Raw genomic sequence first — 23,848 nt, 5'->3', positions numbered from 1 at the left:
CGGGGCATCATCTTGTTTTTCATCAGATACAAACCTGGAGTTTTGCTTTGATTCTTTCATGGATGTTTGAGAAATCCTTTAATCTCCATGGCAACCAATCAGCCACATAACACCTGGATGGACCTAGCCCCGCCTTCAAGGCGCAGCTCCTCCCCCCTCAGCTCCTTCAGACTAGCCAATGGCAATTAGCAAACACCTGGTGGAGCTGCTGCTCAGAGCAGCGCTGGTAAAAACGTTAGCATTAATAGAGGAGCCATGTTTTGACGACTTCCTGGAGACAGAACTTCAGAAAGCTTCAAACTTTAAACTGATTTTAAATACATGTTTCAGAACCATCAGAATCCCAGACCTGAGATCCCCCTGACCTCTGACCCCAACTCCCAAACAGTGCTGCATGACTGAGTAGTTATATCATCTTTGTACAAAAATTAGGAGTCATCCTTCGTTTTATTTGTTTTTATCCAGCATTCTGAGTTTGATGGAACAATATCTCACCACTTGTTAACTGAGTATCTATTTGGAGAAAAACATACTTCTATTTTTACGACACCATATTTTTTACTTTTACATGATTGATGTTGTTTTAAGTAAACTTCCTGCATACTCTACAAACTGAGAGTAATTTCACTGAATGAGAAGGAAACAGAAAATCATCAAACTCTGACGCCTACAGATTGTGTTGAAGTGAGACCTCTTGTCCTTACACCAGCTTTGTTGTTTTAATGTCATCTTCTATCTGCCGACCATGATGAGCTGCGCCGTCATCGGAAGTAACTATTCAATCCAAAAATACTTTATTGATCCCCAAAGGAAATTAAATAAACTGTTTTCCAAGTTTTATACAGCAAAGAAAAGTTTCTTATACCTGAATCTGATATTTATTTATTTATTAGTATTTAAAATACCAGAATATGCACATAACTTTCATCATCAAGGTGACTTCACTGAAGTCTGCTACTTTTGGTACTTTTACCAAGTATTTGTCAGACGTATTTTACCAAATGTGTTTCCACTCTTACCTGAGTAATTTAACTGACGGCTGTTTTTTAGTAAAACATGACGGAGTGCTACTCTTACTTGAATCCAGTGTTTGGGTTAATCCACCCACCTCTGGCTGCGTTTGAGAAGGTTGGAATTGGACCTTCCTCCCTGCCGCTCTCTGGCTCTCGGACCCAGAGTCCTGGTTCTGCTCGGCTCCGACCCGCTGACTTAATTCGCTGTGTTGCTGCAGAGAATCTGCTTTCCCGTCCAGATGCAGCGTTTGCTGTCAGTGTGACCACAAACCACACCTTCCTCAAACAAACACTCTCATTTCAGATGTTTCCATGATGGTGCTCAGCTGGTGACAGAAACTTAACTGATGAGAGCAGCTTTACTGCACCGAGGAAACAAACATCTAAAAACATCAATGATTAAAATCTGAAGCAAATCTGAATAAATACGACTGACACCCATAATGAACATTAGTGCAACCGGATAACAGGTTGATGGCTGGAAGCAAAGGAATCAGAAGCAGCTTTATTGGTCCAGTTTCATATAAATATAGAAGCAGAGTTTGAATCAGGAGCTGTTTGTAAAGTTACACAGTCAAAAATTACCAGCAATAATTTGGGTTATTTAGCCTATTTAGAAATAAACTGGTTTCATTCTTCAGTCATATCTTCAGCATACTTTTCATTCATTTGTAAATCTTTAAGCTAAACAGCTAGCCTCTCAACTAAGTTAAGCTAAAGATTTAGTTTCAGACCCAGTGTTGTTGAGGAGTTCTCCAGAAGCCCGTCTTCTCCACCGTCTTGAGTGAGTCTAGCTGCAGGAGGTTCTGATCACACCAGTGGATGAGCTGATCCACATCCTGTCATCCCCATCAGAACAATCAAACAGACATTTTAGAAAGCAGTCACCTTTCTAAACACACATGTATTTAAGCACCAACTGGTTGGCAACTTGGGGTTCAGTGCCTTGCCCAGGGGCCCATCGGCCGGAGGAATCAAACCTCCGACCTCCTGATTGCAGGACAACAACTCAACTCTACACTGAGCCACAGTCGCTCCTTGGTGTCATCTGAGGATTTAAGGTTTTCCTGTCTGCTGAGGTCCAGTTACAGAAGAGAGCCCACCTCTGGGGGGCGCTGGTTCTGTAGACCTTGTGAATCACATAATGCATGTTAGTTTCTTCATTTCCTGTCATTTCTTTCTCCTGGTGGAAACTCAGTTTGGTGTCTCAACTTGTTTGTGTTCTTTAAAGAAGAAACCGGGCCAGAATCTCCAAGTCCACTTCAGCTGAAAATGTCAAAGTAGAAGAAAATGATGATGCCTCATCCTGCTGAGGCAGATGAAAAGTGAGACAGTTGAGTCTGTGGCTTCATAACAGCAGCTGCAACAAAAACACCAGGAAGTGGTTTCGCAGTTGTTCCGTCTGTTTGCTTTGGGTTGACGATGATTGTCCTCAAGTTGTGATTGTACAGAAAGTTGAGTATCAATATCGGTCAGAAGCTGATAATCGGATGCATTGATCAGACAGATGGGAAAACCTTCACAATAGCAGCTAAATGTTTACATTGTAGATAAATATCTAGTTGGCAAACTAAATGTTTAGTTAGAAAGCTAAATATTTAAATAGAAGCTAAATGTTTAGTTAGAAAGCTAAATATTTAAATAGAAGCTAAATGTTAAGTTAGGATGCTAAATATTGATGCTACTGATTCTCACATATTGAAACTGAGTCAGAATATGTTTTTGAACCATGAAGGAAGATGGAGTCTGCATGTTTCCTGAATTTTTCTGTAGTTGAGCTCTTTGGAACAGGAAATAAGTAACTTTAAAAATGTAAAACTCTCTAAACTCCAGCATGGTTACAACATTCACTCTGGTACCAAATTTATTTCTGAGGATTTTTAATCAACAAACACTTTTGATGCCAAAAGTCCATTTTACTCACAGAACTTATTGTTCTCCAGTTTCCTTCAGTCTGTAAAAAAATAAAATCTTTTTTTACGATTTTCCTTTAATAATGTAATATATTTATTGTAAAACAGTCTGTTGCAATAAAACGAAGATGCACAGTTAGAAGTTATAGTCTTTAAAAACTAACTCAACATCATGGTTTAGTCATATTTACTCATTTGTTTTCAGGATTATTTCCAGTGATTTACTAAAAAATGGTTTCAGCCAGATGTTTTGTAACATTTTAAAACAAAAAATCCTTATCAAGTTATTTAACTTTAACCTCAAATTAACATGGACCATAACTTAGCGTTGTTTATTTAACTCAACTAAATGATTAAAATGAGTTAGTTCCCAAAGTAAGTCCTAAACGTTTTGTTGCCAGTAATCAGATTTTTAACTCTATTTTGGTTTTATAAAATGATTGTTTTGCTTACATACAGGTTTGTGTGAAGAAATATCAGGGATTTGAACCCGGGAACCTTCTTGATGCAAGGCATGTGCTAACTAACCGCTAATCAGCATCTCTAACTGGATAAGAGCAAAACGCTCCTCCACTCCGCCGCCTGTGCAGAAATCCTGCTATTATACAGTTTGGCCACCAGATGGCAGCAGAGAAAAAGTGAAATTAAAAGCAAACGTCGCCGTTCCTCCATGAAATGAGCCACATCATAACAGTTCAACACAACTTAATGCTTTATTGAATATAAAAGTGACACAGATAAATAAAAGGCATGTTTGCTGTTCTTCTTGCGGCTAAGCTCCAGTTTCTGACTCTTTCTGCTTCGAACCAATCGGCTGAAGGTGAAGAGGAATTCACAGCAACATGCTGAGGCTGCAGCCGCCACAGGTTCGATGCCTGCCATCACACTCTACACCCTCCACTCTTCCTTTTTCCTTGAATAATAAACACAAAGCTAGAGCTAAATATGTGCTACTCTTATATACAGAACACTTGCACTCACTGGCCACTTTATAAGGTACACCTGTTCAGTCCTTGCATATTAGCCAAATACATGAGAGCAGCTGAATGGATTGCGGCATCTAGACCTGTTGAATACAGCCTGCTGAAGTTCAGCTGAGGATCAGAATGAGGAAGAAAGGGGATTTTGGTAACTGAATGCAGTATGGTTGTTGGTACCAGACGGTTGGTCTGAGTATTTCAGAACCTGCTGATCTACGAGGATTTCAACCCACAACCATCTCTCAGATTAAGAAAGAATGTTCTGAAAGTGAGAAAATATCTAGTGAGCAGCAGGTTATCAGAGGAAGAGTAGTCATTGATGTCAGATGAGCTTCCTGGTCCAGCAAGTCTCAGGCTGGTTGGGTCAGTATTTGGCATAAACATGAACACGTGGATCCGTTCTGCTTTGGATCAATGGTTCAGGCTGCTGGTGCAGTAAGGAGGAATATTTTCTTGGAACCAGCTGAGCATCACTGAAACCTCAAGGCCCAGCTGAGTATCACCGTTGATCATAATCAGTACTTAATGGCCACAATGGACCCATCTTCTGATTTTCCAGCAGCATAATGGACCCTGTTTCAAAGCTCAGATCATCTCAGGCTTTCTGGGACATGACAATGAGCTTAGTGTACCCTAAAGCCTGGTTAACACTGGGCATGTTTGCAAGGTCCCAAGGTTGGTTGGGACGAGCTGCACAGGCCATAAATGCTGGAAAAAGTGTGTCGGCCACAGTCTGCATGTCTATTTAAGTACATTCATCAAGCATAAACCACATTTAATGGGCCCTAATATCTGCAAGATCGTCAGAACTCAGTCCAGCAGGACATTTTGGCTTGTGGTGAAACAGAGATCCTCATCATTGATCTCAACATGTGCAGCAACTGTTTGATTATCTCTCATCAATATGGACCAGAGCCTCTGAGGAATGGTTCTGACAACTTGTTGAAACATTGATATGAAAATTCAAGGCAGTTCTGAAGGCACAAGGATTTCCAATGCAGAAACAGCAAGATGTTTCTAATGATGTGGTCAGTGAGTGATCATCAGGATATATTCTGTTTCTCTTGCCTATAAATACAAAAACATCACATTGCTTCCTTTCTATCAGGGATGTCCAACTGCGGTCCTCAAGGACTGGTGTCCTACATGTTTCAGATGTGTCCCTGTTGCAAGACAGCTGACTTCTCAACATGTCCTTCAATGCTGTGGGACTCTGGTAATAAACAGTTGATTCAGGTGTGAAAGATGTAAAAGATACCAGCCCATAAGGACTGTTTGTTTTCTCCATGTAGTCCAGTTTGGGTAGTCACCAAGGATCTCCTCACTGCTCAGCACCTTCTTTCTTTTGCTCCCACCTTTTCTCTCTTTGCTACACATTTCTTTGTCCTCTGACTCCTTGTCCTCTTCTCCTAGATGTTGCTAAGACTCTGAGCGGTGGAAAGCGACTTCCTCCTCGCTCTCACTGACAGTTTCCTCAGCAGGGACTTTCTGAAAGTCCCACACATCAGGAAGTAGATCACAGGGTCGAGACAGACATTCATCGCCGACAAGAAGAGCGTTCCCTCCTTAATCTGGAAAAGCCAAAAACTGACATCTGGGCTGAAGCCTGATTGGCTGAACTGACTCAGAGTGAAAGGCACGCGGCAGACATGGTAAGGCACAAAGCAGATGAAGAACACCACCAGGATGCTGAAGATGCTGCGGTTGGACTTGCGGCAGATGTCGGTGGTGTCACGGCGCATGCGGCGGTACGTCTTGCACACCTGGCGAGCGATTGATGTGTAGCAGAAAGTCACGATAACGAGTGTCACCCAGAACAAGGACACGCTGATATGGCTTGAGACTTTGTGCCACTCCTTGCCCAGCGGTGTCTTCCATTTCATACATTTCATAGACTGTTTTTCTTCAAGATTGCTTGTCAGTATGACATTGGGGGCACAGCACAGGAAGAGGAAGCTCCATGTGAGGACCGCCAGAACCCGGGCAGAGGTGGCCCTCTGTATATGCTGTAGCACAGGCACGACACTGAATCTAGACCTGGAGGAAGGGATGGTGGAGGAGGAAGGGGAGAGGCAAACAACCTTAACGTAGCGCTCAAGGCTGATGAAGCCGATGAAGAGGATTCCAACATACATGGAGAAGTAGAAGAGTACGGCTGTGTAGCGACACTTGATTACATCGAGGTCCAAACTCTCATAACCCAAGTAATCAGCCACCCTGAAGGGGAAGGACAGCAGCATGAGCAGGTCAGCCACCACCATGTTCTTCAGGTAAACCACCAGACCAGAGTCTGCTGGGACTCTGAAGAAGATCCAGGCGGCCACGACATTTAGACACAGGCCCAGAACGAAGATGGCGATGTAGAAAGGGGGAAGGACCTGCTTGGTGAAGATGCTGTGAAAATCAGACTGGTTGGTGTTGTTAGACGAATTGAGTTTCTCCATTCCTGGCAACAAAACAGACAAGATGGTTTTAATACATAGTAACTGGTTAATGGCTTATACTTGTATAGAGTTTTATCAAGTCCAGAGGACCCCAAAGTGCTTCAAACTTCAACTAGTGTTGCATGTCACTAAGTTGGACACCAAGTTAAGACATTTCCATAGTTTTCATCCAGTCCAACCTCAGCTGGTCTTTAAATCAACAGATTTTACATTTTACCAAGTGTTTTAGCCCTGCCCTCAGCTTGTGATGCACGTCTAAGTTTAATCTTCTGTGTTTTCCATCCTCAATGCAGGAAGGTTTCTTCCAATTTTCACATTTGAACAGCTGTTTGAACTCTTGCTTCAACTGTTTGGAGCAACGGGATCTTTAGTTACATCTGGTCTTGTTCCTCTTTTTTCAGTTGGTAGTCTTACTGTTTATGCACATCAGCTTAAAGTCTTGCTATTCTAGTGTTTCTGCCACTTCATTACATTCATCACTTCATTAGGCAAAAATCTTCACCAGTTTATTTCAGCATTAACATTAATCTGTTGTACAGATCAACAGCTGGTTGAGTCTTGCTGCACTCAACAGTAAGACTCCATACTGGTAAGATCAGTTAGTTCAGTGTTGTAATCACTGTTCTGCACAACATTTTATGTTTTTGAACTTGAGTTGACACCGACTTAAACTTTTCAAAAGTTTTTACTGAAAGTTTTGCTATGTAGGAAATTTGCATAGCAAAAGCATTTCAGCATTTGTTTGCTGAAATGCTTTTTTAATTACATTTCAGAAAGTTATCAGCAGTTGACTTCAAATATTTCATCAGTTTTCAGCAAACAGACTCAACTTACAGCATTTTTGCAGAAAATGCATTTTCCTAGTTTTGTTTTCCTAAAGCCAGACAGACGTTTGGCTGACTGACTGAGTTTGAAGAAATGACTGTCGCCCCCTGCAGGCTGTCAGCTCCAACAGGAGAAGTGGCCGGTTAAATCATCTCAGTGGTTCTGGATCCTGGTGTGGATCTCCGTCTGGGCCGGTATCAGAATCCAGCCTTAAAAGCCTCCCATCGGCAGGTTAAATCAGTCGCACCGTGACACGGTTTGCAGATCAGCCTCCAGATGTTCTGCGCATGTAAACAACTAAATCTGTGCAGCGGCTTCCTCCTGATCTCCTTTTAAGTCCAGTGGCCTTCAGCTCTACACCACGTGTGAAAATAACGAGCATCTTTGGCTCCTGGTTGCTGCTTCCTGCTGCGATTGATCCCGATCCAACGGCGCTCCTTCATCCACTCCTGTGAAAACAGGACGGAGGACGACACCCTTCCTGTCCTCGCTCCGTTATTTTAGGGTAAATCCTGACTTCTGTTTGTCTAAAGATTATTTTTCTGCCTTTTGAAAAAACAACATGACAGCAAAAACTGCTTCACATCAATAATAACACTAAAACATGCAGCAACGTTTCTCAGTATTTTTCTTTAGAATAAGATAATTGCCTCTCAGAGCAAACGCCTCTTCTCCTTCCTGCAGTTCAGAGTTTCACAGTCACTGAACAATCGACCAGATTAGCAGAAACCGAGCGAGGACAAAGATAAGAAGCATAAATATAAATGTTATGCATGCATCATGCTCATGTATTTGGTCTCTATAAATGCCACTTGAAGATCCAAGTCGCTCCTTTCAATGAAAATAAAAGCATTGCAGCAGGACTAAAGTTATGATTAATGTCTTTGTTTACAATTTCTCAGAGTTTCTTCTGTAAACAAAGCTGAGACTAAAAATGAGGTCAGAAACCGAATTCCTTAGACGGATTGTGGATGTTTTACTGCAGCTTCATCACCACAAACACAAATACAGCTGAAATCTGACAGGCATTGGTGCGACAGCTCCCAGGCTGAATCATTTTAATGCCATTTCCCTGGAACTCGGTCGAGTGAGTTCATGCAAACCTCCTCAGGGCTTCACAGTCGTTACCTGATGCAACGTTCACATTTTTAGACTCTGAGACGTTCAGAAGAATCCTGCCGACCAGATTTACAAACATCAGCCGAATTAATGCAAAACGCAGATTTTTAACCAGGATTTCATTATTTAGATGAAAAAGTAATTCAACCCTTTTCTATGTCATGAATTAACTGAGAGTAAAACATTTCTGGTTAAATCTCACCAGCTGCAGTCAGACCTGTAAACGGCACCATTTGTCAGCTGAAGAAGGCTAAAAGCAACGAATCGGTTTGTGAATGAAGAGTCAGGCACGGTGGTGGCAGAGTGATGATCTGGGCTGTTTCTGGTGAACCGGTTGGTGACGCTAAGCTGAAGCTCACTTAGCTTCAGATTCTTGTTTTAAATAAATATAAGACGAAAGGTTTTTAAATCCATTTCAGGTTTTTTAAATACTTAAACATAAAAAATTAGATGTAACTAATGAAAAATAACAAACATAAAAAAGAAAACTAATAATAAAACTAACCTTTTAAAAATGAGTCGTCTGTTTGTTTCCTGGTCAGACTCTGAGTTTATGAGTCATATTTGAACATCAGATGAACTTTGATGTGCAGCAACCTGAATGTCTGATGATGATGTCATGTGATGATGGACAGATTTACAGCAGAACCAGAACCAGAACCAACATTTTGAAATGAATCAACCTAAAGCTGAAAGTGGAACCTGGTCTGATCTAAAGTTTGTTTTTCCTTCTGACCTTCACTCAGCGATGAGCTTCACTGTGAAACGAAGCCACATAAATAACCTGAAGTGAAACTTTTTCTATCTCTGTGGTTCCTGTGGCTCTGATTCATCTCTGCACAGAAACACTGGTTCCATCAACAACTCAAAGTTTTATTATACATTTACTCAGAAAGCAAAATGAGTGCAGTTCCAGTGAAGCGGAGAGAAGAGCTGCAACTGGAGCGCCGCCTGAATATTTGCATGATTCCTCTGCCAGCCGCTTCCTGAGAGCGAGGTGGAGATAACGGCCCATGGAAGAACGTCAAGACCAAATTCTGAACTCAGATTGTGGAGTTCAGGTCCAAAGCCTCCTCCACTGCTGCCCAGAGCATAATCCCTCCACCACCGAGCCTGATGTCAGGCAGGAAGTGCTGATCTGACCTGCAGATCAAATGCAGATCAAACAAGTCCTGCTGCAATCATTTTGAATTATTATTTTATTGTAAATCAAATTTCTATTGTTGGTTTTATTCATTTATTTTTTATTCATCTATTTTATTTATTTAAATAATCTTTTAATTATTTTATATTTCAGGTTTTTAATTAATTAATTGACTTATTGTTATTATTTACTTCTTTTATATCATTGTATTCTAGCTTTTTCTTATTCATATATATATATATATATATATATATATTTTTTTTTCTTGCCATGCTGTCATGAACTTTAACCTTTAGCGTGTAGGTGAAGACGTGTTAGCAAAGACGTTTAAACCTTCAGCTAACCGTTAGCTCTGCTGTTAGCGCGCTAGTCGTTCCCTCCACCGGTTGATTCTCCAGCGTTGGAAAAACATTCCCAGTTACTTTGCTGCTTCTGGCTGGAAAATTCTCCAGCCTGAACGGAAAAGGACAGAAAACTTTCAGATCTTTCTCAGGAAAATAGTAAAACACTCTGCAGTGTAAAGTCTTAAAGGTGTTACTATATTTAATTCTTCCTGTCTTCCAGCTGTGCTGCTTTTTCAAAGTGCTGTACTGTGTTTGTGTTTCTGAAAAGTGTGGCCAGGTCATCCTTTCTGGAGTTTCCTGTTTCCAGTGCATTGTGGGAAGGCAGCATGTGTGATTTCCTGTGGTTTGGTCATCAGACCTCTGGTTCATCTGCCCTCATGAGCTTCATGCAAACCAGAGTCATCCTCAGCAGCCTTCATCAGATGCTCTTTATCCGGCTGACCCTGCCTGCTGTCAGGCGCTCAGGTAACTGCCAGGCAGCTCCTGCCCCCTTCTCTGCTGCCCCCTGGTGGACGTGTGGGGCTAACTGAATAACGCCCAGCTCTGGCTGTGGAAAGCGGCGACTCAAAAAGCGTCGCTGAGCTTAAAAGTCCAGAAAAGGAGAAGTGATCAGCGGTTGGCCTGTCGAAGCTGTGATCAGGTTTCCTGGAAAACTAGAGCCGTGTAATTATAGCTCTGACTCAAACCACAGCTTTGCATTGTGATCATAAAGCAGCTCAATGTTCTCATGGTGAGAAAAACAAACCGACCAGGAATACAACAAGATTCACATCAGGATGCAAAGGAGGCTTTTATTGCCTTTGTTTTGATTATTCATTAAACTTGTTAGACCCAACAGAGTTTAAATAAATCATGCATGTTATTAATAACTCCACATTAAACTTTGATCCAATCATTTAGATTTTTTCAACTTTTGGCTCCTGATTTGATTCATAATTTGTCTCTTTTTTTAGTTTTACTTCATTTATTAATCTGATGACATTTAAGAGAAAAATAAAAACCGGAACCATCTCTAGAATCAGCCTGACGACATGACCAAGCATGAAGTTATGAAATGCGATAAGAAGCGTTATCATTTTTCAGAAGCAGATGAATCAGAGAAACACGGAAAGTCCTGGACCTTTCTAGCAGATCACATTCAGTCTGATGAAATATTCCAACCTGATCTGACTGAATCCTCATTAATTCAGCTTTTAGAGCAGATTTGATCTGACCTCTGCTGGATCAGGTTTTCATCCATCTGGGTTGTAATCACCAGTGGAAACGCAGCGAGGTGTTAAAGTGTCAGATCTGTGGTGTGAGTCGTCCTGCATGGTGTGTGCGCTCACCTCCAGCAGAGCCAGCTGTGCGGCAGCCGTCCGTGCAGATGTTGCTCGATCCTGCAGTCTGAGCTCCTCCTTGTGAACCGAGTCATATGAGGGAAGATGAGCTGCGCTGGACATAAACTTCCTCTGTTCCTGTGTGACGTTGCATCCTCTGGTCATCCTCACGCCTTCGCTCCACTGATGACTCTACAAGCCACATCACTGTGGCAAACACTGCATGCCCACCTTACTGCTATAGCGATGAATTCATGCAAACGTGTGCACACACGCTCACAGCCAAAGGGCAGCTTAGACAGAAACCAGTTCACCAAACAGGATTTGGGAGGAAAAGTGAACGAGGAGATCAGAAGTTTTTCAGTTGAATTCATGTTTAAAACATGAGGTGGAACAAAACGTGTCACACTGGGTTCGGTTTAAATCCAACTATAACTCAAATATGAAAATAGAAAAGCAAGTAAGACGATGCTGCAGTGAGCGGATCCTTTAAACACCAGGCTGTTGTGCAACATGCAGCGTTGAGGAAGTCACTGAATTTATGCAAACATTTCAAAGAAAATTATGTTTAGGACACAAGGAGGAAACTGCAGCTTCACCAGTTTGCTGGCCTTCAGCCTGCAGGAGGAGCGACGGAGAGAACTGGGGGAGCTGGAGGGCGACGGGGTGCTCTGCTGGTTCTGCTGGTTCTGCTGGTTCTGCTGGTTCTGGTGGGTCTGCTGGAGGAGCGGCTGCAGCTGCCACAGGCTTCTTCTGTGCTGTGAAGGCTGTAAATGCTCTGAATGCTGTGAAGGCTCTGAAGGCTGTGAAGGATGTGAATGATGTGAATGATGTGAAGGCGGTGAAGGCTGTGAAGGCTGTGAAGGATGTGAATGATGTGAATGTTGTGAATGTTGTGAAGGCTGTGAAGGCGGTGAAGGCTGTGAAGGCTGTGAAGGCTGTGAATGATGTGAAGGCTGTGAAGGCTGTGAAGGCTGTGAATGATGTGAAGGCTGTGAAGACTGTGAATGCTGTCCTAAAGTCAGAAGGAAGTATTTTTTGCCCGTCTGTAAGCAGATAACAGGAAAGGATTCAGACTGATTCTGTTCTCTGCCTTCCCCTCCCTTCGTTTCCTCTCTCACACTTTAACCACCGAGAGTACAAACATGCACTGTCCTGTTTCAATAAACTCAGACTAAATTAGTTTTTTACAGTGCCTCAATACATAAATGTTCACCACAGAAAACATTGTAAATATTTCACTTTGACCACATTAGGATCAGCTGGCATAAATATGTGATCACATTTATAATAATAAATCATGTATAAAGAATAACCCTTAATCTAAAATAAGAACTTGATCAAAAACAATCATTATCAACTCCTGATTGAGTTTATAGAAATGCGGCCTATTAAATACTTTAAAGCAAAGGACATTACTGTTTGTTTCATTTTGTTGTCAAGATAATTTCTTTATTAATTTGGTGTATTTTCAGCTTAATTACATTTTAATTTGTTTATTTACTAAATGATATATTTTATTCTATTGTTTTTAAATATGTATTTTCCAGATGCTGAGTTTTCTTGCCTCATTTCCGTTTTGTTGGCGTGTGACTGGAAGCGTCTCCTGGCACCGGCTGACATGTGGGTGTTTGGTGGTTTGGTTTGACCACAGCGGAAAATCCCTGAGGTGTTTTTTTTCTTTTTTATGATTATATATAACAAATACAAGTGTTAGAAATGGGTGTGCAAAAAAGACAATAATAGAAAAACAAAGAAAAAGAGACAGGAGAGTCCAGTGTGTAGGAACTGTTGATATGATAAAGGAAAAAGGAAGATAATGGTAAAATTACTGATCAAATCATTTAGCATTACTCCTACTAGAGGAAAAACAACTAATAAAGTAATAACAATGTTTTTTTTAAAAGGTTTTATTGGCTCTAGTGACCTGTATTTGATAGTTAATTGACAGGAAAGCAGGTAATGAGAGAAGACATGCGGCAAAGGTCACCAGGCCGGGAATCGAACCTGCGGCGGCCGAGTCGAGGACTAAGGCCTCCTTATGTGGGCTGTGCTGAACCCCTGCACCACCACAGCACCAAGTAATAACAATGTTAGCTATAATAGAGGCTGTCTGCCCCTGAGCAGACCACCAAAGGTCAAAGGGCGCATCACAGTGAACCCAGACCAGAACCGAACCATCAGTCCAGTCAGCCCTGATCGGCTGATGGATGTTTTAAACCTGTTCATATTCTGCATATCCAGTCTGATGTGATGCAGTTAAAAGATGATTGGACCACGTTCACCCCGATTGTTGTGTATTCTGCCTCTATTTCATTTATTTTTGTGTTTGTTTCAAGTTTTCTTTCATGATGTTGTTGGAAAAAAATGAAATAAAATAAAACAAGGAAAAAGAAACTTAAACTATCATTAGTTGGCTAACAGTAATCCTGATGGAGCCGGTGGAGAGACGCCACCCCGATTGTTCCCCATGTTCCCGTCTGCAGCGCCGACCCGGAGCAGACAGCACCGACCGGGGAATACTCAAGATGTCATAATAATGACAGCACAAAACAGTAACAACCATAATAATTATAGCAATATTCAACAATAATCAAAGAACAAACACAAAACATAATGAGTTGTATTAATTCAGGCCAAGGAAATCCTGTGAATGTGTGTTTATGTGTGTGAGGTTAATAATCTGTTATGTCTGTGACTCTGAAAAAAACATTGATTTAACTAACCGGTTAACAAAACTTCATTAGAAGATATGTGAGTGAAAGTGACTTTATTTAGTCAGTATTGTAGTTTTAGTTTTTGGACCATCGCCCCCAGGTGTTAAATCTAGTTTGAGTTCCAGATATTGATGAACACAGTTAGATGATCTTTTTGCGTAATTGTAATGCTTTCCAGGTGTATTTCAGTAAGAAGGTTTGTCCAGGTGTTAATATGTAGAGAGTTTTTTCATTTCCAGGTGAGAAGTTTTATTTTCTTGGCGATATAGAGAAACTAGAAATGGATCTTTGCATTTATCTGGAAAATTATCCATTCCATTGTAGTTACCAAGTAGACAGAGAGCTGGAGGAACGGGGCTCTGCAACCCAAAGCGGTGGAGAGTTTTTGGTTGCTGATATGCAGAAGAGTTGAACAGCTGTGCAGGTTCAAATGGCATGGAAATAGTACGGTTATAGTGTTGGAAATGGTAAAACCCATTTTAAACATTTTCTCTGAGTAACGTGGGATCTGTGAATTGTTTTATACCATATAAGCTGTAAGTTTGTGTTACTGGTGGCATCAGATCAGCTGTGATCTGCGATTGCTGCTGTTATGTCTGTCGAGGAAATGAATTTATACAATCTGGATAAAGTTTACCCCTTGATCTGCAATTTTCAGCTAATAATGTTGATGTTTCCATTAAATTGGAAGCAATTTAATGGAAACAAACATCCATCCATCCATCCATCCATCCATCCATCCATCCATCCATCCATCCATCCATCCATCCATCCATCCATCCATCCATCCATCCAACAAACTAACATCCATCTAAGGATGTTTAGGATTTAATGATGCGTTTACGTCGATGGTAGTGGAGAAACTTCTTCCAGACTTCTGGACCAAATCACCAAAAGATATAAACTGATTACTGTGAAATATATGTTGGATTTGAGTGATTCCCTTTTCTGCCCATGATGAATAGTAGATCGGTTTATTTAAGGCTTGAAAGTCTGGACTGTGTCAGATTGGAGTATATGTGCAAGGACTTGATGATACTTTAGTGATTTTTGTAACTTTCCACCAGGCTGTCAGATTAGACTTTATTGTGGATGTTTGAAAGTAATTCAGGTTTTTTTTTATTTTGATTGCGTAAAGCAAGGTCATTCTGATGATGAGGTATTTTTACGTTGGTTTTGTTCTATGTTTAACCTGGAGGTGTTTTCCACGCTGGGTGTTTGTGGACACTGCAGCCGGATAATGGGAGGAAGAGGAACCCAGCAGGGAGGAGGAAGATGTCCGACTCACCAGAAGGAAGTGGAGCATCTCCGCTCATCTCTTCTGAAACAACAGATCTGAAACCGACACCTGCTCAGTGAATGCAGCTCAGCATGTAACACATGGCTGTGACTTCATCTAGTTCATGATGTTTTATTCATTACAGTGACCCAGAAATTTGCCTTTTTCCTTATTCATCATAAAATGTCATCATCCCAAAGGAGTTAGCAGGACTTTTGCTCCCTGTTTTGGTTAAAAACTTGTTTCTTATCACTAATGGGATCTGAAACAAGTGACAGATAATATAATTAGAGAATTCAGACTTCTGATCAATCTGATTAGCAGCCTAAACTATATTTTTAAATAAAAAAGCTGAGTAATATTTAAAAAAATCATTATTGAAATAAAGAAAGTATTTCTACATGTTTTTTGTTGTCATAAAAGAAATATATATTAATGTCCTTCCGTTGGAGTCCGGAACCATGTAATAATCCGGTCCGGAGTTTACCCCGTTCCACTTGTCCGCAGCTCATTTCCGGCTTTTAGCTCCCACCTTCATTGTGTAGCAGGAAGTGCTTTGTTGAGCTACTTTCTGCTCAAAACATGGATTAAATTCGTATTTTTCTGGATTTATCCGAGTCACTCGGTCTCTGGAGGATGTCTTCCCCGGTGAAGAGTGGGGATATCATCCACCTGAATGTCGGTGGGAAGAGGTGAGGAGCACCGGAAGTTCTGGGCTAACCCGGCTAGCTGGAGAGATGGGACTAAACTAATGTAGCGGCTTCCATTGTCGGATAGATTGCCATTCTTTCATGATTAATTCTCTCTTTATTTAAAATAACCTGTTTTACACGACTTAAAAGGAAATAGTCAGGGTTTTATATAAAGGATTGTTTGGTTCATATCGTTATTATTACCCCAAGTGTCCCTTCTGAGGTTGAATAAAAACAAATTAAGTTATTGGTTGGATTTTACTTTGTGCCCGACAATGGATGCATGCAGGTGGAACATAAAGCTTAGCTGTCACTTTATGCCAAAAAAAAAAAAAACTACAAATACAGTAGGTCTGCACAAAGAGGAGTCTCATTTCTGATTGTCTGGATTTACTAGATGAACTTTAGAGATGAAAATTATCCAAATATCTTCTTGTCCGATAATGGAACCTTAACAAACCAGCTGCAGGAATGAGCTTTTTCCCGTCAGATCTGGTGTTGACATCAGAATCACTAAACTGGAACTCTGACTGGAAGGTTTAATTCATGTTGACAACAAACATCTTGACAACATAAAACAGTTCCGTCTTCCTGTTGCATGAAAACTTCCCAAAGTTGGTGGGAAAATGAAGACTTGTTAAGTATTGTAATATTTGGTTGGCTGCAGGACGTCAGCGTCCTTGCCTTGAGAAGAAATGGATTTTACTTTGAGTAGTAGAACCTTAATGAGTATGGAGGTAAAGGAGGAGAGTGAGGAAAATACGGTTAGTTCAACTCAGTGCTGTTGGAGCTGAGCTGAAAGTTAAACCCCTGGTGGGAAAACTTCCGCTAATGCGCTAACAGAGGAGCTAATTCTTTCATTTTAATACCATATGGTATATTGTTTTAGCATAGCGTCCACTCAAAACCATTTTAATATAGCATTTAGCATTAGCTTATGCTAAACACTGGTATAGTGCTTTAGCGCTTGCTTATGCTAAGTTGGGGTAGTGTTTTAGCAATAGTGGAGCTACTCTTTATGCTTAGTGATTAGGGTTAGCATAGCTAGCGGTGCCCAGCCCTATTCAGAACCTGATGTTTCAGCTGGTTTTGTTGATTTAAATATAATTAAATGAATTTACTAGTTGGATTAAATCCATGAAGAATAAAGCGACGGGCTCTCTAACATTTTACAGGTTCAGTACCTCCAGACAGACGCTCACCTGGGTTCCTGACTCCTTCTTCTCCAGGTGAGTCAGCCTGACTTTATTTAGCTCCGTTCAGCCTAGGACCAGCTTCCTGAACTCTTCTTCTTTCTCTTCCTGTTCTTCAGCCTGCTGAGCGGCCGCATCTCCACCCTGAAAGATGACGAAGGAGCCGTGAGTGTTCCTGGACTCGTTTTCTGGTTGAGCCGTCTTCCTCTTCGTCACGCTGCCGTTTCTCTCTTCAGATCTTCATCGATCGCGACCCGTCGCTCTTTGCTCCCATCCTCAACTTCCTGCGCAGCAAAGAGCTGTACCCACGCTCCATCAACGTGCACATGCTCATGCACGAGGCGGAGTTCTACGGGATCACGCCGCTGGGTGAGAGCAGCTCCGACATTCTGCTAAAGTATTCACACCCTTCGCTGGTTGCTCGGCGCCTCAGCAGCAGGTACAGGGATGTTCTGCTGACAGGAACCATCAGATACTCAGATCAGATCGATGTCTAAAAACGGCCCCACAGCATTATGCTGCCTCCACCGTGCTCAGGTCAGGATGAGGAAACGTTACGTTCGGGCGTCACGTTTCGTCCTGAGGCTTCTGGTTCTTTGCAGTGTTCTCCAGGTGAACACAGATCTTATGTCTTAGATTTCTGTTCTGGTTCTGCTTGGAAACGAGAAAACCTGGAGAACAGTTCAGTTCAATCCAAACTTACTTCATTTGTCCTAAAGGGAAGTTAAATGACACCATTACTTGTTAGCTAACGCTGCTAATCCACCTCCTTTGCTTTTGCTGCTCCTCTTAAATCTGTCTTTTCGTCTGGTTGGAAGGATGAGCAGAGAGTCTGGGATCAGATGCTGCAGCCATGATCCACTGAACGTCGTAATAAATATAAAACTGGTTGAAGTTCATCCAGTTTGCCTTCCAGCTGATCTGGGGTCAAAGTTCAGGATATATTTGAGCTGCTAATCAGTTGTAAACCTTGTTGCCATGGTGACAGATCATAGCTAAAAAAACAGCAAAAATCCTTCCAGATGCATCCAGAACCAGAGGGAATAACTGTCTGAACAAACTGGTCCGCTGCCAGCAGGAGGCGCTGTTCTGGATTCTTTAAAATCATTTTTAATTTTGTTTCAGTGCGAAAGCTGCAGCTGTGTGACGAGTTGGACCGGTCCTCCTGTGGAAACGTTCTGTTCAATGGATACCTGCCTCCCCCAGGTACAGCTGGACCAGCAGCAGGCCCAGTTCTGGTCCCTACCCAGTTCTGGGCCCGGATCTGGACCCGACCAGGTTCTGATCCATGTCCGTGTCTCCCCAGTGTACCCGGCGAAGCGTCGGAACCGCCACAGCGTGGCCGGGTCTCAGTTCATGGTGGGCCGGGCCGGGCCAGCGGAGCGAGCGCCGGTCCGGCGCAGCAACACGATGCCTCCCAACCTGGGGAACGCCGGGCTTCTGGGCCGGTCCGGCGCCGAGGACAGGACGTCTGCAGGTAACGGGTCGGGCCGCCGCCACGGCTCTACAGGAAGTGATGTCACTAACTCTGCGGTTCTGCAGGAGGATCGTCGGATCCCGGCATGGTCCGGATCATCTGCGGCCATCACAACTGGATCGCCGTGGCGTACGCTCAGTTTGTCGTCTGCTATAGGTAAGCGACTCCTGCGGCGCTCTGATTGGCTGGTTGGCGGCGGAACCAGGAAGTGAAGGTTGTCCTTCCTGCCGTCAGGATGAAGGAATCCACCGGCTGGCAGCAGGTCTTCACCTCGCCGCGCCTCGACTGCGTCATCGACAGAGTCGCCCTCAACGCCAAGGTGATGGGCGGGTCGCTGGGAGACAACGACAAGATGGTTGCCGTCGCCTCGGTGACGGAGATCATCCTCTGGTCCATCTGTCCCGACGGAAACGGGAACGAAATCGGTACGATTTTTCAGATTTGCTGCTTCAACCTGCATGGAAGTAAAAAAACATTTATTTTTATTTTTTGTTTCCTGATGCAAATCAAAGTTATCAGTTTACATTTCTATGAATGCTTAGAATAAAAAATTATGTTCTAACGTGTTTTATAAATGTTCTAATTTATTTCTAATAAAATTAATTCTAATTTTTGTTTTCTTTAGATTTTTTATTTTTGCTATTGTTTTCATAGTTCTTTAAAATTTTATTTTTATTTTGTTTCTTCAGTTTTATTTTTTCTTTGAAAATTTTCTCAATTTTTATTTTTGTAATTCTGTATTGTATTTCAGCTCTACTTTTGTTTAACTGTTTTAAAAAAATTAGTTTTCAGTGTGTTTCCTTTATAAAATATAAATTTTTATCTGAAGTTATTTTTTCATTTCTTATTTTTTCAGTTTTTTGTGCTTTTTTCAGTTTTCATTCTTTGGTCTTATTTTGTAGATTGCATGTTTTTCTCCTTTTATCAAGATATTTTTAGAAATTATTTTTCAGCATTTCTATATTACCTCAACATTATTTCTTAAAATATTGACTTTAAAGTTTAATTTGATCAGAATCAAGCAAACAAAAACCTTCTTGTAGTTTTTATTATCGATTTGTTTTCTTTTATGCGAGACGTTTTGAGGTTCTTCCTGGTTTCAGAGTCTCCATGTTTTTTTCTTGTTCCTGCCTCACTTTCAACTTAGAGGAAGTCTGTTCTGATTGGACGATGAGAATCATTTAAATGTCTTCTTTCATGCTGTCTAACTGGGATCAGGCTTGTTTATGATAATCAGACCTGAGCAGAACCGAGTCTGGGTCTGGACAGAACCTCAGAACCGGAATGTAAATGCGTGCGCTGCCCCCTGCAGGCGTCTTCAGCCTCAACGTTCCGGCCGAGGCGCTCTTCTTTGTTGGTAACCAGCTGATCGCCACCAGCCACACCGGGAAGGTCGGCGTCTGGAACGCCGTCACCAAGCACTGGCAGGTGGGTGGAGTCAGGATCTGGACGGTTTCAGGTCCAATGTGGGTTGCTAGGTGATAAGCCCCACCCTCTCCCCTCTCCCTGCAGAACCAGGATGTTGTTCCCATCAGCAGCTACGACACTGCCGGATCCTTCCTCATCCTCGGCTGCAACAACGGATCCATCTACTACATTGGTAAGACTGGCGGGTCCAAGTCCATCGCCATGGCAACATGGTCCAAGTAGCTGATGTTTTTGTCTCCGTCAGACGTCCAGAAGTTCCCTCTGAGGATGAAGGACAACGACCTGCTGGTGACGGAGCTCTACAGGGACCCGACCGAGGACGCCATCACCGCCCTCAGCGTCTACCTGACCCCCAAAACCAGTAAGGACCAAACCACTCATACTGGGAGGACTGGGCAGGACACACAGCCCCCAAACTGAACATTACAACATCCACAGCTAAATAAAGAATAAAAGCATCAAATTAGGACTATGGATTTTAAAAAAAAATCTAATTTAAAGCAAATGTTAATATATGTGAACCTTTGAGCTGTTAACCATCAAATAAACTCATAACAATAACATTAAAAATATACAGTTAGGTGGAATCAGAGTTTCTCTCTGAGTTAAAATTAAAGGTTTGTGATGTAAAAGTGTGAATGATTTAATGAATTAAATAAGAAGGAAAACATTTAAAACTGATAAAACAAAAATAATTAATTTTTAAAATTATAACCAAAATAAGAACCTGCAAAGAAAAAAGGTAATGAAATATAAAACAAACCTGTTATAAATGGATAAAAGGATCAATTGAAAATATATCTAAAAAAAATTCTTAAAACTCTAATATGAATCAAAATATTTTTTAAATAAACAAAAAACAAATAAGGTAACAATTTATTTATCCATCTGATAAAAGCCAGAATTCAACAGACGGCATTAAAAACTAGAATCACTTATAAAAGAAAAAGTTTAATTTAAAACATTTAAATATTTGTAATTAATTGTATAAATTTTTTTTAAATATTAAATTTTATCCAAAAAAACCAAAATAAAATAAAATAAGCAGACAGATTAAACACAAAATTTTAATCTTTAAAGATTTGAAATGGCTCCAGTTTTATCGGTGGCCACAGGGGGGCAGCAGTGGGGCAGGGGGAGGAAACACTGCCACCTGCAGGTCAGCGTCAGCATCACATCAATTCAATGCTTTTCACTGTTTTGTAACAAATCTGCAGTAGAATCAGAACCGTGATGTGTTCAGGTGACAGCGGGAACTGGATCGAGATCGCCTATGGAACCAGTTCTGGAACGGTCCGGGTCATCGTCCAGCATCCAGAGACGGTCGGCTCCGGTCCGCAGCTCTTCCAGACCTTCTCCGTCCACCGCAGTCCCGTCACCAAGATTATGCTGTCTGAGAAGCACCTCATATCAGGTACCAGACCCGTTCTGATGGGTCCAGGCTCCGGCACCAGGTTCTGATGGTTCCTCCCTGTGTTTTTCAGTCTGTGCGGACAACAACCACGTTCGGACCTGGACTGTGACCCGGTTCCGAGGGATGATCTCCACCCAGCCCGGGTCCACTCCACTCACCTCCTTCAAGATCCTGAGTCTGGATGACGTGGACGGTCACGGAGGCTGCAGCGCCGGAACCGAGATCGGTCAGCAGGTTCTAATGGATTCTGTTTGGTTCTAACTGGTTTTGTTTGATTTTGTTGGATTCTGTTGGGTTCTGTTTGGCCTCAGCCAGGTCTGTGTGGTTCCAGGTCCGTACGGGGAGCGGGATGACCAGCAGGTGTTCATCCAGAGAGTGGTTCCGGACACGGATAAGCTCTACGTCCGGCTGTCGTCCAACGGGAAGAGGTGAGGGATGATTCCTGATGATGGCCCAATTAGAGGCGGCCTGGTGGCGATCGGCTGGCAGTTTGGGGTTTAATCATGGCGACGCTTTCATCTAGTATCAGCTGTTGGATCCGGATCGGATCCGGATTGGAGTATAAATGAAGACAAAAATATCAAACGTTAAGGACATTCCATGTTTTATCTGATGTTAAAGGTTAGACTTACTGAAGCTGATGTGTCTCACTGATCGATTTAGTTCGTATTGTCAAAGGATTGTGGAAGAAACATGTTTTTATTAAACACAAACTTCTGAGAAAAAGATGTGAAGATGCTGCTAAATATAAATCAGTGGTTCTTAACCTTTTTTGAGGTACCGAACCCACCAGTTTCATATCCGCATTCACTGAACCCTTCTGCAGTGATAAATAAAATATGATTTTTTTTTCCCCCCAAATTCAAGACATAGGAGTGACCCAACTATAGTCTAGTTGGGTCACCCCATGATCACCAAGTCTTCTTAAAAGGTAGAGTCTCTGAGAACAGTTCTTCAAAATATAGTCAGTGTTTTCAGCAAAGTTGAGCTGACTGTCCAGGAACAACCCAAGGTATTTAAAATCTGCCACAGTTTCAACAGGTTGGCCATCGAGAGAAACTGGAACCACTTTAATGCCTTGTTTAGATCATTTAATTAGCTCTACATTCTTAAGAGAATGAAAAATGTATAATAAATAATAAAGACTTTGCGGTATTCTGATTTAGTAATGTAATTATATTAGTTGTGTTACCACCCCCACGCCACTAGAGGCAGTAGCAACCCCGAAAAGATGTGACTAAGGAGCAGATTTAGAAGTACACCGAAAACTAGAGAATTTGGTAAAAACGGTGAGTTTTGCTGAAGTACTTAAAGACACAAGTTCAGATCCATGCTGAGAGCGGAACTCCTTCAATTAGTGCTCCTCTGCAGCTCTGATTGGCTCAGCAATGTAACGTGATCCTCTGCAGCAAGTGATGGCAAAGCGGGGCGTCTCTGCGGCAGAGGCTCCGCCGAACCCCTGGTGTTCGATCGAACCCAGGTTAAGAACCACTGATATAGAGTATTAATTATTCAGAACAATTCAAAGAAAATATCCTGAAAATACAAATTAATTTGGATAAATCAGATTTTTTAAAGTTTGAAGATCAGATGAAGCAATTTTCCTGCTTCAGTAAATGAGCTCCGCCCACTTCCCCACCACCTTCAGAGTGAGCAGTCTCTGGGTCTGTTGACAGCAGCTGTCTCTCCAGGGTGTGCGAGGTGCGGTCGGTGGACGGGACGTCCATCACGGCCTTCATGGTCCACGAGTGCGAGGGCTCGAGTCGCATCGGCTCGCGCCCGCGCCGCTACCTGTTCAGCGGCCATGGCAACGGCAGCATCCAGATGTGGGACTTGACCACGGCCATGGAGATCGCCGGGAAGGTCGACATCAGAGGTCAGCGGCACCCTGAGCACGTGAGCATTCTGATTGGTCAGAGGGGATGACGAGGTGTTTTTGTTCCGGCAGCGCTGGGCGGGCCGACGGAGGAGGAGCTGCTGGAGCTGCTAGACCAGTGTGACCTGGCTCTGACCCGAACGCCCGACAGCACGCCCAGGGCCTCCACCTGCAGGTAGAGAGAGAGACACACCTTCTTCTATAGACGTGCTGAGTGTTGCCGTGGTGGAACCTTAAACTAAATGAAACCAGGAGATGTACGCTTAATTAATTTAGTGCTGTGTTCCACACCAAAGGGAAAAATGGCAGAAAAACCATTGAACAACTTAAAACTTTTCTTTTTTCTCGCTCTCATTGCTGGCTATGGTACACGCAGATCCGTTGCCATAGCAACTGACTGACAACAGCTCCGCTAAAATATCAGAATTCAACACCAAAAAACACTTGAAATATTTCCCACACTGAACCAGAACATTCAGTCCGTTGCAGTTTTATGTTTTCAGGCCTGACGTTTATTTTATTATTAAGTGATTGCTGTGGTAGATTGGTACCGCTGCTATTAGCTAAGCTAACACGGTAGTGGTATGTCAGTTGGTGTGTGGGTCACCTTTTTTTTTTTTTTTTTTTTTTTTGTGCACTTAAAGTTCCAACTCACATCCACATGTTCGGGG

General features: G+C 42.2%; 3 protein-coding genes across 3 annotated transcripts in view; 1 reads left to right on the top strand and 2 right to left on the bottom strand.

Annotated features, from left to right (window-relative positions):
- Positions 1-2,264, bottom strand: part of LOC106964317 (P2Y purinoceptor 14-like) — an 8,818-nt gene extending 6,554 nt beyond the window's left edge. The window contains exons 1-2 of the mRNA XM_015059744.1: positions 2,226-2,264; positions 1,078-2,142 (exon numbers count right to left, since the gene is read on the bottom strand). The gene's annotated coding sequence lies outside the window, so the exon portion shown is untranslated. The remainder of the gene's footprint in view (positions 1-1,077; positions 2,143-2,225) is intronic.
- Positions 2,265-3,616: 1,352 nt separating this feature from the next.
- LOC106964318 (P2Y purinoceptor 14-like) lies at positions 3,617-11,742 on the bottom strand. The gene is made up of 3 exons (XM_015059745.1): positions 11,111-11,742; positions 9,630-9,631; positions 3,617-6,352 (listed from the first exon to the last, which is right to left on the bottom strand). Exons 1-3 carry the CDS (start codon positions 11,194-11,196, stop codon positions 5,316-5,318), a joined length of 1,125 nt encoding a protein of 374 aa, XP_014915231.1. The 5' UTR covers positions 11,197-11,742; the 3' UTR covers positions 3,617-5,315.
- Positions 11,743-15,592: 3,850 nt separating this feature from the next.
- Positions 15,593-23,848, top strand: part of shkbp1 (SH3KBP1 binding protein 1) — a 14,573-nt gene continuing 6,317 nt past the window's right edge. Inside the window, exons 1-16 of the mRNA XM_015059737.1 lie at positions 15,593-15,789; positions 16,965-17,018; positions 17,102-17,147; positions 17,219-17,351; positions 18,108-18,188; positions 18,289-18,459; positions 18,525-18,615; positions 18,694-18,884; positions 19,772-19,887; positions 19,972-20,059; positions 20,132-20,248; positions 21,131-21,301; positions 21,372-21,527; positions 21,633-21,729; positions 22,993-23,177; positions 23,250-23,352. Coding sequence (XP_014915223.1) covers positions 15,734-15,789; positions 16,965-17,018; positions 17,102-17,147; positions 17,219-17,351; positions 18,108-18,188; positions 18,289-18,459; positions 18,525-18,615; positions 18,694-18,884; positions 19,772-19,887; positions 19,972-20,059; positions 20,132-20,248; positions 21,131-21,301; positions 21,372-21,527; positions 21,633-21,729; positions 22,993-23,177; positions 23,250-23,352 — 1,856 coding nt within the window. The 5' untranslated portion in view covers positions 15,593-15,733. The remainder of the gene's footprint in view (positions 15,790-16,964; positions 17,019-17,101; positions 17,148-17,218; positions 17,352-18,107; positions 18,189-18,288; positions 18,460-18,524; positions 18,616-18,693; positions 18,885-19,771; positions 19,888-19,971; positions 20,060-20,131; positions 20,249-21,130; positions 21,302-21,371; positions 21,528-21,632; positions 21,730-22,992; positions 23,178-23,249; positions 23,353-23,848) is intronic.

This window comes from Poecilia latipinna, unplaced genomic scaffold, assembly GCF_001443285.1.
Source record: "Poecilia latipinna isolate Pla-1442-1.1 unplaced genomic scaffold, P_latipinna-1.0 Scaffold1656, whole genome shotgun sequence".
In the NCBI taxonomy this organism is placed as follows: domain Eukaryota; kingdom Metazoa; phylum Chordata; class Actinopteri; order Cyprinodontiformes; family Poeciliidae; genus Poecilia; species Poecilia latipinna.
This window is presented reverse-complemented; position numbering and strand designations above follow the sequence as displayed.

Coding starts and splice junctions, on each gene's coding strand:
- LOC106964318 (XM_015059745.1), bottom strand. CDS start 11,196: ATGACTCGGTTCACAAGGAGGAGCTCAGACTGCAGGATCGAGCAACAT.